At 39.8% G+C, this 16,402-nt stretch overlaps 1 protein-coding gene across 6 annotated transcripts in view; it reads left to right on the plus strand.

Annotated features, from left to right (window-relative positions):
* Window positions 1-16,402, plus strand: part of HSF2BP (heat shock transcription factor 2 binding protein) — a 156,403-nt gene that overhangs the window by 15,725 nt on the left and 124,276 nt on the right. For 4 of the 6 annotated variants that reach the window (XM_058427936.1, XM_058427938.1, XM_058427937.1 and 1 more), the window contains exons 5-6: window positions 3,420-3,578; window positions 6,268-6,400. In XM_058427936.1, coding sequence (XP_058283919.1) covers window positions 3,420-3,578; window positions 6,268-6,400 — 292 coding nt within the window. The remainder of the gene's footprint in view (window positions 1-3,419; window positions 3,579-6,267; window positions 6,401-16,402) is intronic. The other 2 variants (XM_032175366.2, XM_058427935.1) reach the window with 1 other exon arrangement.

Consider the following 16,402-nt stretch of genomic DNA (forward strand, 5'->3'; position numbering starts at 1 on the left):
TTTTTTTCTTTTTTTTTGAGAGAGTCTTGGTCTGTCACCCAGGCTGGAGCGCAGTGGCGCAATCTCGGCTCACTGCAAGCTCCGCCTCCCGGGTTCAAGCAATTCTTCTGCCTCAGCCTCCTGAGCAGCTGGGATTACAGGCGCACACCACCACACCCAGCTAATTTTCATATTTTTATTAGAGACAGGATTTCACCATGTTGGCCAGACTGGTCCCAAACTCCTGACCTCAAGTGATCTGCCTGCCTTGGCCTCTCAAAGTTCTGGGATTACTATTGCACCCGGCCACATTTATATGTTTTCTTTGGTTAAATATCTCTTCAAATCTTTTGCTGATTTTTAATTGGGTTGTCTTATTGATTTGTAAGAATTATTTAATCTCGACACAAGTCCTTTTTTAGATATGTGATTAGAAGTACTTTCTCTTAGCCTGTGGCTTGTCTTTTTACTTTCTTTATGTGGTATCTTTTGAAGAGTAAAAGTTTTAAGTTTTGATGAAACTTATTTTATTATTATTTTTTAATAGATCCTGATTTTGTGATATCTAAGGAATATTTGCCTAATCCATGGTCATAATGATTTTTTCTGAGAAATTTTACATTTATGTTTATGATTCTTTCTCTTTTTTTCCCCTTCCTTTTTTCCTTTCTTGAGATGGTGTCTTGCTCTGTCACCTAGGCTGGAGTGTAGTGGTGTGATCATGTCAGCTTCGACGTCCCGGGCTCAAGTGATCCTACTTCAGCCTCACCGTGCCTGGCTATTTAAAAAAAAAAATTTTCTTTTTTTTTTTTTTTGTAGAGATGTGGTCTCGCTATGGTGCCCAGGATGGTCTTGATCCTCCCATCTCAGCCTCCCAAGGTACAATGAGCCACTGTGGCTGGCCTATGATTCTTTTTTTTTTTTGAGATGGAGTCTTGCTCTGTCACCCAGGCTGGAGTGCAGTGGCACGATCTCGGCTCACTGTAACCGCCCCCTCCTGGGTTCAAGTGATTCTCCTGCCTCAGCCTCCCAAGTAGGTGGGATTATAGGTGGGATTACAGGCCTGTGCCACCATGCTCAGCTAACTTTTGTATTTTTAGTAGAGACGGGGTTTCACCATGTTGGTCAGGCTAGACTTGAACTCCTGACCTCAAGCAATCCACCCACCTCAGCCTCCCAGAATGCTAGGATTATAGGTGTGAGCCACTGCGCCTGGCCCTGTGATTCATTTTGAATTAATTTTTTTTGCATATGAATATTCAGTTGTTTTAGCATCAGTTGTTGAAAAGACTATACTTTTTCCATTGAATTACATTGGCACCTTTGTTAAAATCAATTGACATGTCAGTGTTTTCACTGATCTATATGTCCATCCTTATACCAATGCCACAATGGTTCTATTTTGGTAGGTTTATAATTAGTTTGTTTTTCCTCTAAATCAGGCACTGTTAGTCTTCTAACATTGTTCTTCTTTTTCAGACAACTTTTTAGATATTCTGAGTCTTTTGAATTTCCATAGAAATTTTAGAATCAGATTATCACTTTGTACAGAAGTCTGCTGAGATTTTGATAGGGATTGTGTTGAATCTGTAGATCAGTTTGGGAAGAATTGACATCCTACCAATTTTTGAACATGGTATATCTCTTTATTTAGCTCTTCTTTACCTTCTTTCAGTAATGCTTTGTAGTTTTCATTGTATAGGTCTTGCACTTTAAAAAATTCTTATTTTTGATGTTACTGGGAATGCTATGATTTTCTTTGAGGTTTTTTTTAAATTTTATATTGTTGTACTGTGTGTGGAACCCTGCATTGGGGAATATCCTCCTGCAACTACCAAATGTGACTGTAGTGAGCAAAGTCCTGCCTGGTCCTTCTCAGTAGTCTTTTTGTGGTCATGCAGAAGAACCACCATATCCTGACTAACTGAGATGCAGACAACTTAAGTTGTGAGAAAAGCTAGAATTCCAAAAGGAAGTGCTGTGACATAGTTTTCTTCATGTGTCACCATGACTTGTGTTCAGCTACATACACTGGAAGGATGAATCTAGGAGTCCAGATTGTTGTTATAATGAAGACATTAAAAACCCAGAGTTGACAGATCACATGATGCAGTATTAGCATGTGCCAGAGGCTCAGTGGCCATTTTTTTCTTAAATACATGTGTGCATATATGTATGAATGTGTATGAATCTCTATATGCCAAGTGCATTGTCTCCAGGTAACTATGAGTGGGCCACCCTAATCTGAGTTATGAGGTCAACAGTTTTGATTTGTGGCTCCAAAGCTCCCTTTTTCCTCTAGGGGGTGAAAAGCCCCCTCTACTTTGTCTTGTATTTATCTCTCTAAAAGAAAACCTACAACATTTAATATACTTTAGCTTTGTGGTTTATGTAACTAATTACATTTGGTGTAAATGAATTTAACTAGGGTTTTATATTTTTCAGTTTTTGTCTTATTAAATCAGGAAATGCTATCACCTTTTAAGGGAATTTCAGGTACCTGGTGCTGGTGGTTGGAGAGGACAGAAAGCCCCCCATCACTCTAGTAGTACACTCAAGGTGAATCCTCGAAGTGTGCTTGTGTTGTCAGGAGGGCCATCAGGACGGCCATTCCCTGTGTTTCCCTTGTGAAGAGTGCCATGGCAGAGACTTGCCCAGCTACAGGTCACCTCAGACACTGCTTGCTGGTGGGAGAGTAGGAAACTCTTCCTAGCCTCCATCTTCTTCTTAGACTAGCACTGGCTTGCTGCACCAGGGCATGAATAGGACTCCCAGCGTTCACACTTATTTTTGCCCCTCCTCCCATCTTTCCTACCTGGTCTTAGATTTTAGGTTTTCTTTCCCTGTTTAGCTTCACAGATTGTATTTTATATTTACTGGCACCTTTGGCAATATTCTCATGAGGACTGAAGGATATGTTTATATAGAATGAGTTTTTCTAAAGTACTTCTTTTTTTACAAATCCTGATGTCCAAGTGCCTTTTATTTGGTGTCTGCCTCTGGCAGATGGCGTTTTTTCAGTGGAGTGAGCCATTTGGAGGAGGCAGTCTCCTGTCTTAGAAATGTTGCTCTCTGGGTAAATTGCTTTGTGAGGTTGTTTTTGTTCAGAAGCCTCGGTTGGTGCTGGTTCTGGGTATAGTCACTTGGGGCTTGAGATATTTCATATAGTTACTTAAAGCAGATGAATTCAGCTCTGTGGGTTTATCAGCCATAATGTGGTAGTATGTTCTTTCCTCAGATATTTCTCAAATATTTTTGCCTTTGAAATTTCTTTTGTAGATATAGATTATGGATCTCTTAGGACTAGCTTTCATTTGCAACTATTTTCTATAATTATACGTGCATTTCTTTAATAAATATCTTTATGAAAGAGGAAATGTAATAAAGATATGTCAAGGTTGAATGCTATTATTTATTTTTCGATTTTGTTTTGCTTTCAGGAGAAACTGGCTCTTCGGCAGCAGGTGAATGAAGTGAAGCAGCAACTCCTGCAGCAGGCAGAGTATTGTACAGAAATGGGAGCAGCAGCCTGTACCCTCTTGTGGGGTGTCTCCAGCAGTGAGGAAGTTGTCAAGGCCATTTTGGGAGGAGTAAGTATGGTCAGTGGGCTCTCTAGATATTGTTGATTAATGCTTGTGTAACTTAGAGCATATAGCTTATTAAGGCATTTAAAGACTAAGTCCATATGTTTCCATTTTCTTTTGTTCATTCATCAGCTAGTTATTGAATACCTATCGTATATGGTTCATTGTAACCTGATGCAAAGTGAATGAAATGAGATCCCTTCTCTCCAGGAGACCTTGTGGTATATGTGGACATATTACCACTTCAGTATTAATACTTTACATGTGTTTAACATGATCAAAAGTGCTTATATATATATTATCTCATGGTTAATGTAGTATTTAATTTATTGAATATTATGTTATCTAACATATATACATGTATGTAGATGTGTATGTGTGTTTATACATACACACATACATATAGATGCAGTTGAAACTTGAGCAACATGGAGGTTAGGAGCGCTGACCCGCTGCACAGTCGAAAAGCCACATAGAACTTTTGACTCTCTCTACTGTTGGCTGGAAGCCTTACTGATAACATAAATAGTTGATTAACACATTTTTTATATGTTAGATCATCATGAAGGTCTTCACCCTCATCATCTTCAAATTGAGTAGGCTGAAGAGGAGGAAGAGGAGTGGTTGGGTTGGCCTTGCTGTCTAAGGGGTAGTAGAGGTGGAGGAGGTGGAAGGGGAGGCTGGAGCAGCAGACACACTCGGTGTAACTTTTACTGAAGAAAATTCTTGTGTAAGTGGACCTGTGCAGTTTAAACCCTTTGTTTTCAAGGTTCAACTGTGTGTGTGTGTGGCAGCGTGTGTGAGCGTGTGTGTATGAGCGTGTGTGTGAGTGTGTGTGTGTGAGAGCATATGTGTGTATGTGGGGAGCATGTGTGTGTGGGGGAGCGTGTGTGGGAGCATGTTTGTGGGAGTGTGTGTGGGGGAGTGTGTGTGTAAGTGTGTGTGTGTGAGCCTGTGTGTGTGCATGTGTGTGTGGGAGCATGCGTGTGAGCATGTGTGGGGGAGCATGTGAGTGTGTGGGTGTGTGTGGGGGGAGCGTGTGTGGGGAGCATGTGTGTGTGGGGAGCATGTGTGGGAGCGTGTGTATGTGTGGGAGCGTGTGTATGTGTGGGAGCGTGTGTGTGGGGGAGCGTGTGTGTGTGGGAGCGTGTGTGTGTGTGGAGCATGTGTGTGTGTGGGAGCCTGTGTGTGTGGGAGCGTCTGTGTGTGTGGGAGAATGTGTGTGTGGGAGCGGGTGTGTGTGTGTGTGAGCGTGTGTGTGTGTGGGAGAATGTGTGTGTGAGTGTGTGTGTGTGTGGGAGCATGTGCACGTACATGTATGCATGTGTGCAGGCGTTTATCAGGGAACTTCACAGAAGGGGATAAATTTGAAATGGGCCTTGAAGAATAGGTAGAAATGGCAGAAAATGGGTGGTTTTGTTTCAGGACAGTGAGTAGGTCAGTTGACACAGTGGAGAGAGTTAATGTAATAGAGTAGTGGGGAGATAAAGCTTAAATGTAGGCTGGGATGTGATGATTCGTCCTGTAGATGGTAAGACCGGATTTTCCCTAAGGGTTTTTCAGTAATAGAGTGATAGGATAAGAGCAGAATTTTAGGAAGATTCACCTGACAGTGAGTGAGGATGGATTAGGAGGTGGAGTTGTGGCACATCGCGTCTAGACAGGATGACTGATGAGGTGGTCATTCTAGCTGGTCTGGCTGGAGTGAGCCTGGCCCTCTGCAGGGGAGATGGGAAAGAAGGAACATGTATGAGATCCATGGCAGTTGAGGCAGATGTGATGGCCGGGCAGAGTGGGCACCTGGAGGGGACAAAAGGAGCCAAAAAAGATCAGTGTTTGACTCTGGGAGCACGGCATGATCATGACTGGAAATGAAGGAGAAGAGGCGGATGTGTGGCAGGAAACCAGTGAGAAATTACTTACTGCTCATAGAAATAACAGTTGTGTTTGACTTTAGGTAGAAAGACTAAATGTGTTTTAAAAAGTTTGTTGAGCTTTATTAGGTTTCATTTACATACTATAAGATTGTAAATGTACAATTTAGTGGTTTTTAGCAAATTTCTAGAGTTGCATTAACCATCACCACAACCCAGTTTTAGATTATTTGATCATCCATGAAGTTTTCTTGTATCATTTGTAAATGCAAATATTTCCATTTTTTTAACTGTGTTAAAATGTACATTGGTTTTAAAATTCTTCTTCAGAACTCTAGCACCCCAAAGGAAGTAACTCAAAGGTTCAAACTTGGAAATGCTTTTTGCCAAGTGATGAAGATTTAAACTACCAGAGGAGCCAGTCTTTACCTCTTTTACATGTGTCCATTAAGGTTTTTTTTTTTTGAAAAAAGTTATGCTAAAGGTTTGAACACCTCCGGTTTAATGCTCAGAGCAAATAGACAGCATGTTTTTCTAGTATATTTTTATTACATTTTGAGTGAATTCTTCCCATTTACTTTCATCATCACGTACATTTGTCCTATTTCATATTTATGCATATGAAGAGTCCACCAATCTTCGGGGTAGTTTCGTTGCTCCTGCATGCCTCAAGCTGCTTTCTCTGTTCTTTTAATGGGAACTTTTAATGAGGGAATAGATTTTACAATATTCTACAATTAAAACTAGAATCTTCTGTATCCTGCACTTTTAAAATGTTTTCACACTAGTGTCTGTAAAAAGATATGACACTTTGATTTTCAAACTTTCAGGATAAAGCCTTGAAGTTTTTCAGCATCACTGGTCAAACGATGGAGAGTTTTGTGAAGTCGCTAGATGGTGATATCAAGGAGCTTGATTCGGATGAAAATCAGTTTGTTTTTGCTCTGGCTGGAATTGTAACAAGTAAGTGCAAGCATACTTTGGAGATATTGCATGTTTGGTTCCAGACCACTGCAATAGAGCAAATATTGCAATAACAAACGAGTCACATGAATTTTTTTGGTTTCTCAGTGCATATACAAATTATGTTTACACTATACTGTAGTCTGTTATATGTACAATAGCATTATGTCTAAAACACAATGTATAAAATTTAATTAGAAAATTCTTTATTGCTAAAAATGCTAATGATCACCTGAGCCTTCAGCAAGTTACAATTTTTTGCTGGTTGAGGGTCTTGCCATGATATTGATGACTGCTAACTGATCAGGGTGGTAGTTTCTGAAGGTTGGGGTGGCTGTGGCAATTTCTTAAAATGAGGCAGCAATGAAGTTTGCCACATTGCTTAACTCTTTCTTTCATGTAAGATTTCTGTGTAGCATGTGATGCTGTTTGATAGCATTTTTTCCACAGTAGAATATCTTTCAAAATTGGAGTCAGCCCTCTCAAACCCTGCTGCTGCTTTGTCGACTAAGTTTATGTAATATTCTGAATCTTTTGTTCTTATTTCAACAATTGCTAACAGTGTCTTAGCATCTTCACCAAGAGTATATTCCATCTCAAGAAACCACTTTCTTTGTTCTTCCATAAGAAGCAACTCATCCGTTGTTTCTACCACCACGTCTGTAGTTACTTACTCCACTGAAGTTATGAACCCTTCAAAGTCATCTATGAGGATTGAAATCAACTTCTTCCAAACTCCTGTTAATGTCGTTATTTTGACCTCCTCCCATGAATCATGAATATTCTCTTGTTGCCCAGGCTGGAGTGCAATGGCGCGATCTCGGCTCACTGCAACCTCCACCTCCTGGATTTAAGCGATTCTCCTGCCTCAGCCTCCCGAGTAGCTGGGATTACAGGCATGCATCAGCACACCTGGCTAATTTTGTATTTTTAGTAGTGATGGGATTTCTCCATGTTGGCCAGCTGGTCTTGAACTCCCGACCTCAGGTGATCTGCCCACCTCAGCCTCCCAAAGTGCTGGGATTATAGGCATAAGCCACTGTGCCCGGCTGAATCATGAATATTCTTAATGGCATCTAGAAAGGTGAATCCTTTTTAGAAGGTTTTCAGTTTACTTCACCCAGGTCCATCAGAGGAATCACTGTCTATGGCATCTGTAGCCTTATGAAATGTAGTTCTTAAAAAAAAATAGGACTTGAAAGTTGAAATTTCTTTTTGATGTATGAGCTGAAGAATAGATCTTGTATTAGCAGGCATGGAGTCAACATTACTCTCCTTATACCTCTCCATCATGGCTCTTGATTGACCAGGTGCATTGTCAATGAACAGTAGTATTTTGAAAGAAATCGTTTCTGAGCAGTAGGTCTCAACAGTGGGCTGAAAATATTCAGTAAAGTATGCTGTAAACAGGTGTGCTGTCATCCAGGCTTTGTTTTTCTATTTCTAGAGCATAGGCAATAGTAGAGTTAGCATAATTCTTAAGGGCTGTAGGATTTTCAGAATGGTTAAATGGGCATTGGCTTTAAATGAGCATTGACTTCAATTAAAGTCACCAGCACCATTGGCCCCTAACAAGAGAGTCAGCCTGTCTTTTGATGCTTTGAAGCCAGGCATTGACTTTCCTCTAGCGGTGAAAGTCCTAGATGGCGTCTTCTTCCAATAGAAAGCTACTTTGTCTACATTGAAAATCTCTTGTTTAGTGTAACCACCCACGGCAGTGATCTTAGATCTTCTGGATAACTTGCTGCAGCTTCTCCATCAGCACTTGCTGCTGCACGTTGTACTTTTATGTTATAGAGACAACTTCTTTCCTTAAACCTCATGAAGCAACCTGTACTAGCTTCCAGCTTTTCTTCTGCAGCTTCCTTACCCCTGTCAGCCTTCACAGAATTGAACAGCATTAGGGCTTTTCTCTGAATTAGGCTTTGGCTTACGGGATTTTTGATGATTTTTGATCTTCTGTCTAGAATACTTGGGCGTTCTCCATATCAGCAATAAGGCTGTTTTGCGTTATCATTCATGTGTTCACTGGAATAGAGCTTTTAATTTCTATCAAGAACTTTGCATTTGCAGTCATAACTTGGCTGTTTGGTGCAAGAGGTCTAACTTTCAGCAGGTCTCAGCTTTGGCCATGCCTTCTTCGCTAAGCTTAATCATTTCTAGCTTTTGCTTTCAGATATGTACCTTTTCCTTTTGCTTGAACATTTAGAGGTCACTGTAGGGTTATTAACTGGCCTAATTTCAATATTGTATCTCAGGGAATAGCAAGTTCATAGGAGAGGGAGAGAAACGGGAATGGCCAGTCACTGGAAAAATCAGAAGATAAGTAGCATGTATTGATTAAATTTGCTGTCTTATATGGGTGTGGCTCATGGTGCCCCAAAACAATTACAGTGGTAACATCAAAGATCACTGATCACAGATGACCATAACAGATGTAATAATAATGAAAAATTTCAACTATTGCAAGAATTACCAAAAGGTGACACAGAGACATGAAATAAGCACATACTGTTGGAAAAATGGCACCAACACTTGCTTAATGCAGGGTTGCCACATTCCTTCAATTTGTAAAAAAACAGTATCTGCAAAGCACAATACAGCGAATGCAATAAAATGAAATGTGCCTGTAATTCTTTTCAGCTGTAGTGACTGTTGTGGAGACTGGTGTTTACAGTCAGGGTTGAGAGTGTGTAAACATCTCTCAGGAGTGTTTTCAGATATTAATGCTGGGGAGCACCCTGGATAATCTGATTCCATAGATCTGGGATAGGTACCAGGTGTGTTTATTTTGGAACATCACCCCAGGTGATTCTGATAAGTATCAGTTATTAAGAATGAATGATGTGAAGGAAACATGAGTTTGCATGTTCTGTGTAGTTATGTACCTTGACAGAAAAAAACAACTAAGTTTAGCTGCTTTATTCAGAATTATAATTTTACTGTCTAGCTGGCTAAAGTAAAAGCCTTAAGCTAAGCTTAAACTGAGCTCTTTGCTATTGTTTTAGTATAATAATTATATAATTCCAAAAACCTAAATTGCCTCTTCAGTAAAATTCTCCTAAAAGATAATAAAGTAAACCTTTCCCTGAGAGTTATGATAAAATTCCATATCAGAACTGTCATAAGGGATAAAGTCCAGGGACTAAATAATTTCTTAGTATAGAGGCAAGGCACGGTGGCTCATGCCTGTAATCCCAGCATTTTGGGAGGCTTGAGGCGGGTGGATCACTTGAAGTCAGGAGGAGTTCGAGACCAGCCTGGCCAACATGGGGAAACCCTGTCTCTACCAAAAATACAAAAAAATTAGCCAGGTGTGGTGTTGTGCACCTGTAATCCCAGCTACTCAGGAGGCTGAGGCAGGAGAATCGCTTGAACCTGGGAGGTGGAGGTTGTAGTGAGCTGAGATTGTGCCACTACACTCCACCCTGGGTGACAGAGCAAGACTCTGTCTCTAAAAAAAAAAAAAAAATTCTCAGTATAGAAAGAGGTGGAATGTACTGGTGAGTATTGAGGCTCTTTGTTCTGAAGTCAGTGAAATGGTTCAATACATTGCTGTGACTTACCAGCCTTAAACAACGAGATTCAGAAAATATGACTAAGTACAGAGTTTATTTGTGCACAGAGCTTGACAATGGCCACTCAGAAACACCAACTTCAAACCAATGGGGTCAGGGTTCCAAAGTGAAGAAGATTTCACTGATACAGGCAGAGATAGAGAAGTTCCAGCAGGATTAGAACATTTTCCATACAAGATCAGTGTGTGTGCCACAGTGATTTGACTGTTTATAGATTGCTACATTCCAAGGAGGGTTATCTGAGGAAGTCTTATCTCCAGCAGTTTGGTCTTAATTATTTACAGGAAAGAAAAAGGCAGAATTTGCAGCCGCATAGCTACATTCCTCACAATGGTTGGGATAATTTAAAGTCCCAGCAGCTTTAAGTTTGAATTATTTAATTTCAGACTTTTTTTTTTTACATTGATCTTTAATCTCTGGTTTATTATTATTTTCCCATGCTGTTCTTAGGAAAATTCTCTGCTGTTAAAGTGAGAGAAAATTTTATTTTTCTTATGGTGTTATTATTCTTTTATTGAAATCCTAATGGGGTAGGTCCTGTGTAGACATTTGTTTCTTAATCCCTTAAAACTTGATGATAGTTCTTGCGGGGTGGATGCTGAGACTGTGATGTTTTCTGGCTATTCCTTACTCCAGTGCAGGGCAGCATTCTGTACGTTCATCATGGCACCTACAGTTGTAGCAGGCTTGCATTGCCCTCCCTTAAAAAAATTGTTTGAAGGTAGTCTTTTAACAGAAGACATTTGCAAATTAAATAATTTGCGTTTTCTTCTCTTTGCAAGTGACCCCAAAGGCGTATGACCTATGCGACTTGTCATGTTGCTGGTTGTGGATTTGAACTGCCTGAATTGCTGGCTGACATGCTGGTGAGGCAGTGGGCTGTGAGTGAAGCCACCTTGTTGCCCAGCATTCAAGCTCAGCGTGGCTTTGTTTTCCTGTGTTTGTGGTGGTTTACATAGGAACTCTTATGAAGAGTTGGATAGTGGGCACTTATATTTGCATGTTAATGAATTCGACTGGGAAGAATATTTTATTAAAGTGCTGATTTGCAGAGGCCTTGGGGGCTTATGAGTCTCACATACCAAGACTATTCTGTGGGGATAGGTAATAGAGACCATGGGTTAGCTGTCAAATGGATCCTTTTCCTTCTGAAACAAATGTTCTTTTTAAAATTTTACATACAGTGAATTCATTCTTTAGTTTTTTTTTTTTTAAACCTTTTTGCAGTTCTGTAAATTTCTACAAAAGTATGCAGTCATTTAGCCACCACAATTAGGTTGTGGAACTAATTCCTTCCCCCAGACTTCCTGCACCTCATCCTTCCGTAGTCCAGTTCTCCACTCATCACCAGCCCAAGGCAACCACTGATTTTCTGATTTGTTCAATATTTTAGCTGGATTTTTTTTTTTTTTTGCTGCCTTGTATGGTGTCCAGCATATGCCCCAGGTGAGCCAGTGCTTGCTTCATGTATCTGCTTGGAGGCTGCTGCCTTTCGTCATTTTTCAGATTGGTTTGCTGATGTCCAGCCTTAGCTCTCTAATGTGTTCAAGAACACCTGTAATTTTGGTAAATTATCTCTCCCTCTGCCCCTGGAAAGAATGGGGTAGCTGTTACCAGTTTTCCATATCCTAAGCTAAAGCTGGAAATCAGGAATTTATTTAAACATTGAAATTGTTTAATTTCTACTCAACTGTAGTCACTGTTCTTTAATGATAAGTTAGTGTAGTGCAGAGGAGGTTTGGCCCAGTGAATCTACTTCCCAGGATGTCTCTGGACGTCTGTAAGGTGGAATAGTAACATCTGCTCTAATTACTTTACGTATTGTGGATTTTCTACTGAACTGTAGTAAATGATAGCACATTGATAGCAATGTGATTGTTTCCAGTAACTTGGATAAGAGGGCAAATGAAGAGCGTAAAAGAGACGGAAATCTTCACAGTCCTGTGAAGATTAACTGCTTAACTTGCTAGTGAAAACTTTTCTAAATGCTTGTTCTGCTTTTCAGTGATTTGAAAATCATGATTGTACTCCTTGTCTCTGGTTTATGTATTCAAATAATATTAGATAATAATTGCAGCATCAAAATTACTTTTTGATGATTGATAATTTGGGGGCAGGACTGGATCCAGCTTAGTCTTCCAGGGACCTTCCTAGTTACACAAAGTTACCAGCAGAGCACCTTTGTGTCAGTGACCGTGGCTGCTCTTGGCCTGCCAGTCCCTCCTCCTCCACACACTCACACCAACACATGGATGCAGTGTGGCGTGCAGAAAAGGCCAGGTGGGGCTTGAGGCCCCATGTCTATTGCTGCTTCTGCCACTGACTAACCCTGTATTCTTGAATATATGACCTTCGGTTTTTGTCTTCTGAGAAGAGTCTGACACTAGATGACAATTATGGTATCCCAGTCCTAGAATTGTGTGACTCTGCATGTGGAAGAATAAGGAGCCAGTTTTGAGCTTAAACTTACTGGTCTTCTGTTGTCAGAGTCTAAGTCAGCAGTGAAGGGTCAATAAACAGGCATTTGGGTTGTTTCCACCTTTTGGCTGTTATGGATAATGCTGATACGAGCATTCGTGCAGAAATTTATGTGTGGATGTATGTTTCAGTTTTTCTGGGTATCTACCTCGGGGTGGAATAGCAGGTTGTGGTAACTCTGTTTAGCTTTTTGAGGAACTGCCAGACAGGTTTCCACAGTGACTGCACCATTTTATGTGCTGGTGGCTCCCTTTCCCCATGTCTTCAGAACAGCTCATCTTTTTCTAGGTGTGCAGGAGTCATTGTTGCTGTTTTTGGTTCTTTGAGCACCCATTTGTTTCTCATGTACCTTGATCTCTAGGAGAGATCATTAGCGTTGTCCTGGTTCCCCCATTGTGGTTGAACCTCCTGAAAGGTGAGGTTAGTTTGGAGAGAGTTGATTTACAACTTGAGCACTGATCAACATTATTTTTTCCTTTTTTTTTTTTCGGAATCACCTGTTGAATCATCTGTCAGGACAATAGCTGAACAGAACCTTTTAATACTCTAGGCAACAGGTAGCAAACAAATATAGTTTGAGGCACTATAAGAAGGAAGACCACTCTGGAACCTTGACCCAGGTGACTTCATCACCAGCCTGGTATTGACTCTGTACTTTTAAGATAAGACCGTCTCAACAAACAGCATAGAGTCAGGCTTTGCTGTGGGAGTGTGTCTACAAGATCTCTTCTGGGCATGGACACCTGTTGGACTATGGAGAGAACCTTGAGGCTCTCGAAGTTTCCTTAATCTTCTGTATTTTTTAGTTTTAATTTCATGTATTTATGCTCTGATCTTTATTATTTCTTTCTTTCTAGTATTTTTGAGTTTAGTTTGTTCTTACTTTTCTATTTCCTTGGTGCATCATTAGATTATTCGGAGTCGTTCTACTTTTTTGATACAGACATTTATTGCTATAAACTTCCCTCTTAGTATCGCTTTTGCCATGTCCTAGAGATTTTGGTATGTTGTTTTTCCATTTTCATTTGTTTCAAGAAAATTTTAAATTTCTTCCCAATTTTTTCATTGACCTATTTGGTTGTTCAGGTGTATGTTGTTTAATTTGCATGTGTTTATATAGTTTCTAAGGTTCCTCTTGTTATTAATTTCTAGTTTTATTCTATTGTGGTCAGAAAAGATACCTGAGCTGGGCATAGTGGCCCATGCCTGTAATCCTAGCACTATGAGAGACTCAGGTGGGAGGATTGCTTGAGGTGAGGAGTTTCAGATGAGCCTGGGCAACATGGCAAGATCCTATCTCTACGAAAAAAAAAAAAAGAAAAAAGAAAAAAGAAAAGCTATTTGATATGATTCTACTTTTGAATTTGTTGAGACTTGTTTTGTGGTATAAGATGTTGTCTGTAGGGGAGAATGTTCCATATGCTGATGAAAAGAATGTATATTCTGTAACAGTTGGGTGAAATGATCTGTAAAGATTCAGGTCTATTTGGTCTAGTGTGTAGTTTACCTCTGATGTTTCTTTGTTGATTTTTTTTTTGGTCTGGATCATCTGGCCATTACTGAGAGTGGAATGTTGAAGACTCTACTATTATTGTACTGCAGTCAATTTCTCCCTTTAGATTTATTAATGATTGATTTATATACTTGGATGCTGCTGTGTTGGGTGCGTAGATACTTACAGTCGTTATATCCTCTAGCCGAGTTGGTCCATTTTTCATTATATAGTGACTTGGTCTCTTTTGACAGTCTTTGACTTGTAGTCTATTTTATCTGATATAGATGTAGCTACTCCTGTTTTTTTTTGGTTTCCAGTTGCATAGATATCTTTTTCCACCCTTCACTTTGAGTCTGTATGTGCCTTTATGGGCGAAGTGGGTTTCTTATAGGCAGCATGTAGTTGAGTCTTGTTTCTTTCCATTCAGCCACTCCATATTTCTTTTATTTAGAAAATTGAATCTGTTTATATTCAGTGTTACTATCGATAAGTAAGGACTTATTATTGCTAATTTGTTGCTTGTTTCCTGGTTGTTTTGTAACTCCTCTTTTTTCTTGCTTTCTTACTGTCATCCTTTATGGTTAAGTGATTTTCTCTGGTGTGTTTTAGTTCATTGCTTTTTATTTTTAGTGCATCTATTACAGATTTTTGCTTTGTGGTTACCATGAGGCTTACAAAAAAAATCTTTAGATATAACAAGTTATTTTAAAGAGATGACTTATCTTTGATCACAAAAAATAATAGAAACAAAGAAAAAACTAAAAATACCCCTATACTTTAACTCCATCCCCCATATTTTGACTTTTTGTTAGCTCAATTTACATATTTATATTACCTGTCTTTTAATAGGTCTCTGCAGCTCTGATTGTTTCTGTTTCTAGGCTTCATACTAGAGTTTTGCGTGGATTGCACATCATGAGTACAGTATTTGAGTATTCTGGGGTTGTCTGTGTACCAGTGTGTTTTATATTTATTTTATATGTTTATTTAAGTATTTCTTTTTCCAGTGGGTTTTATACCCTCAGTTTTTTTTCTTCCTGCATGTTAGTGTGTTTTTCTTTCAGTCTGAGGAACTTCCTTTAGCATTTCTTCTAAGATAGGTCTGGTTGGTGGTAAATTCTCTCAGTGTTTGTTTGGGAAAGACTTTATTACTCCTTCATATTTGAAGGATGGCTTTGCTGGATATGATATTCCTATGTAGTGTTTTCTTTCTTTCAGAACCTTGAAAATATCATCCCACTCCTTCCTGGCCTATATAGTTTCTTCTTCTTCTTCTTCTTTTTTTTTTTTTTCTGAGACAGAATCTTGCAGTCTTGCCTAGGCTGGAATGCAGTGGCACAGTCTCGGCTCACCGCAGTGTCCAGCTCCCAGGTTCAAGTGATTCTCCTGCCTTAGCCTCCCGAGTAGCTGAGACCACAGGCATGTGCCACCATGCCTGGCTAATTTCTGTTTTTTTAGTGGAGACAGGGTTTCACCATGTTGGCCAGACTGGTCTCAAACTCCTAACCTCAAGTGATCTGCCTGCCTTGGCCTCCCAAAGTGCTGGGATTACAGGCATGAGCCACTGTACCCGGCCTGGCCTGTATAGTTTCTGTTGAGAAGTCTGTCGCCAGATGAATTGGAGTTCCTTTGTTACTTGCTTCTTTTCTTTTGCTGTTTTTAAGTTTCTCTCTTTATTTCTCAATGTTGAGAGTTTGATTAGTATGTACCTTGGGGTACACTCATTTAAGTTGACTCTGGTGTTCTGTGGTCTTCCTGTAGCTGGATATTTATATCTTAAGTTTTAGAAGTTTTCTGTTATTTCTTTGAATAAGCTTTCTACCCCATTATTGTTGCTCATCACCTTGTTGAACATTATAATTCTTAGATTGGGTCTTTTGAGGTAATTTTCTATATCTTGTAGGTGATGTTCATTCCTTTGGTTTTTTCTTTTTCTCCTCTCTGTGTTTTTGGATAGCTTGTCTCTGAGCTCAGTGATTCTCTGCTTGATCCATTCCGCTGTTGAGAGCCTCAGATTAATTTTTCAGTTCAGCAAATGTATTTCTCAGTTCCAGGATTTCTGTTTGATGATGATGATGATGATGATGATGATGATGATGATGATTTTTTAGAGATGGGATCTTGCTCTGTTACCCAGCCTGGAGTCCAGTGGTACAATTCTAGCTCACTGCAACCTTGAACTCCTGGGCTCAAGCAATACTTCCACCTCCGCCTCCTGAGTAGGTAAGACTACAGGCGATCACCACAGTGCTTGGCTAATTTTTCATGTGTTTTTTTTTGTAGAGATGGGGTCTTGCTATGTTGCTGAGGCTGTTCTCAAACTCCTCGCCCCAAGGACTCTATCTCAGCCTTCCACGGTGTTGGGATTACAGGCATGAGCCACTGTGCCCAGCAGTTTGATTGTTTTAAGTTTCAATCTCTTTATTAAATTTCTCTGACAAATTTCTGAAT

This window comes from Hylobates moloch, unplaced genomic scaffold, assembly GCF_009828535.3.
Source record: "Hylobates moloch isolate HMO894 unplaced genomic scaffold, HMol_V3 SCAFFOLD_14, whole genome shotgun sequence".
Taxonomy (NCBI): Eukaryota; Metazoa; Chordata; class Mammalia; order Primates; family Hylobatidae; genus Hylobates; species Hylobates moloch.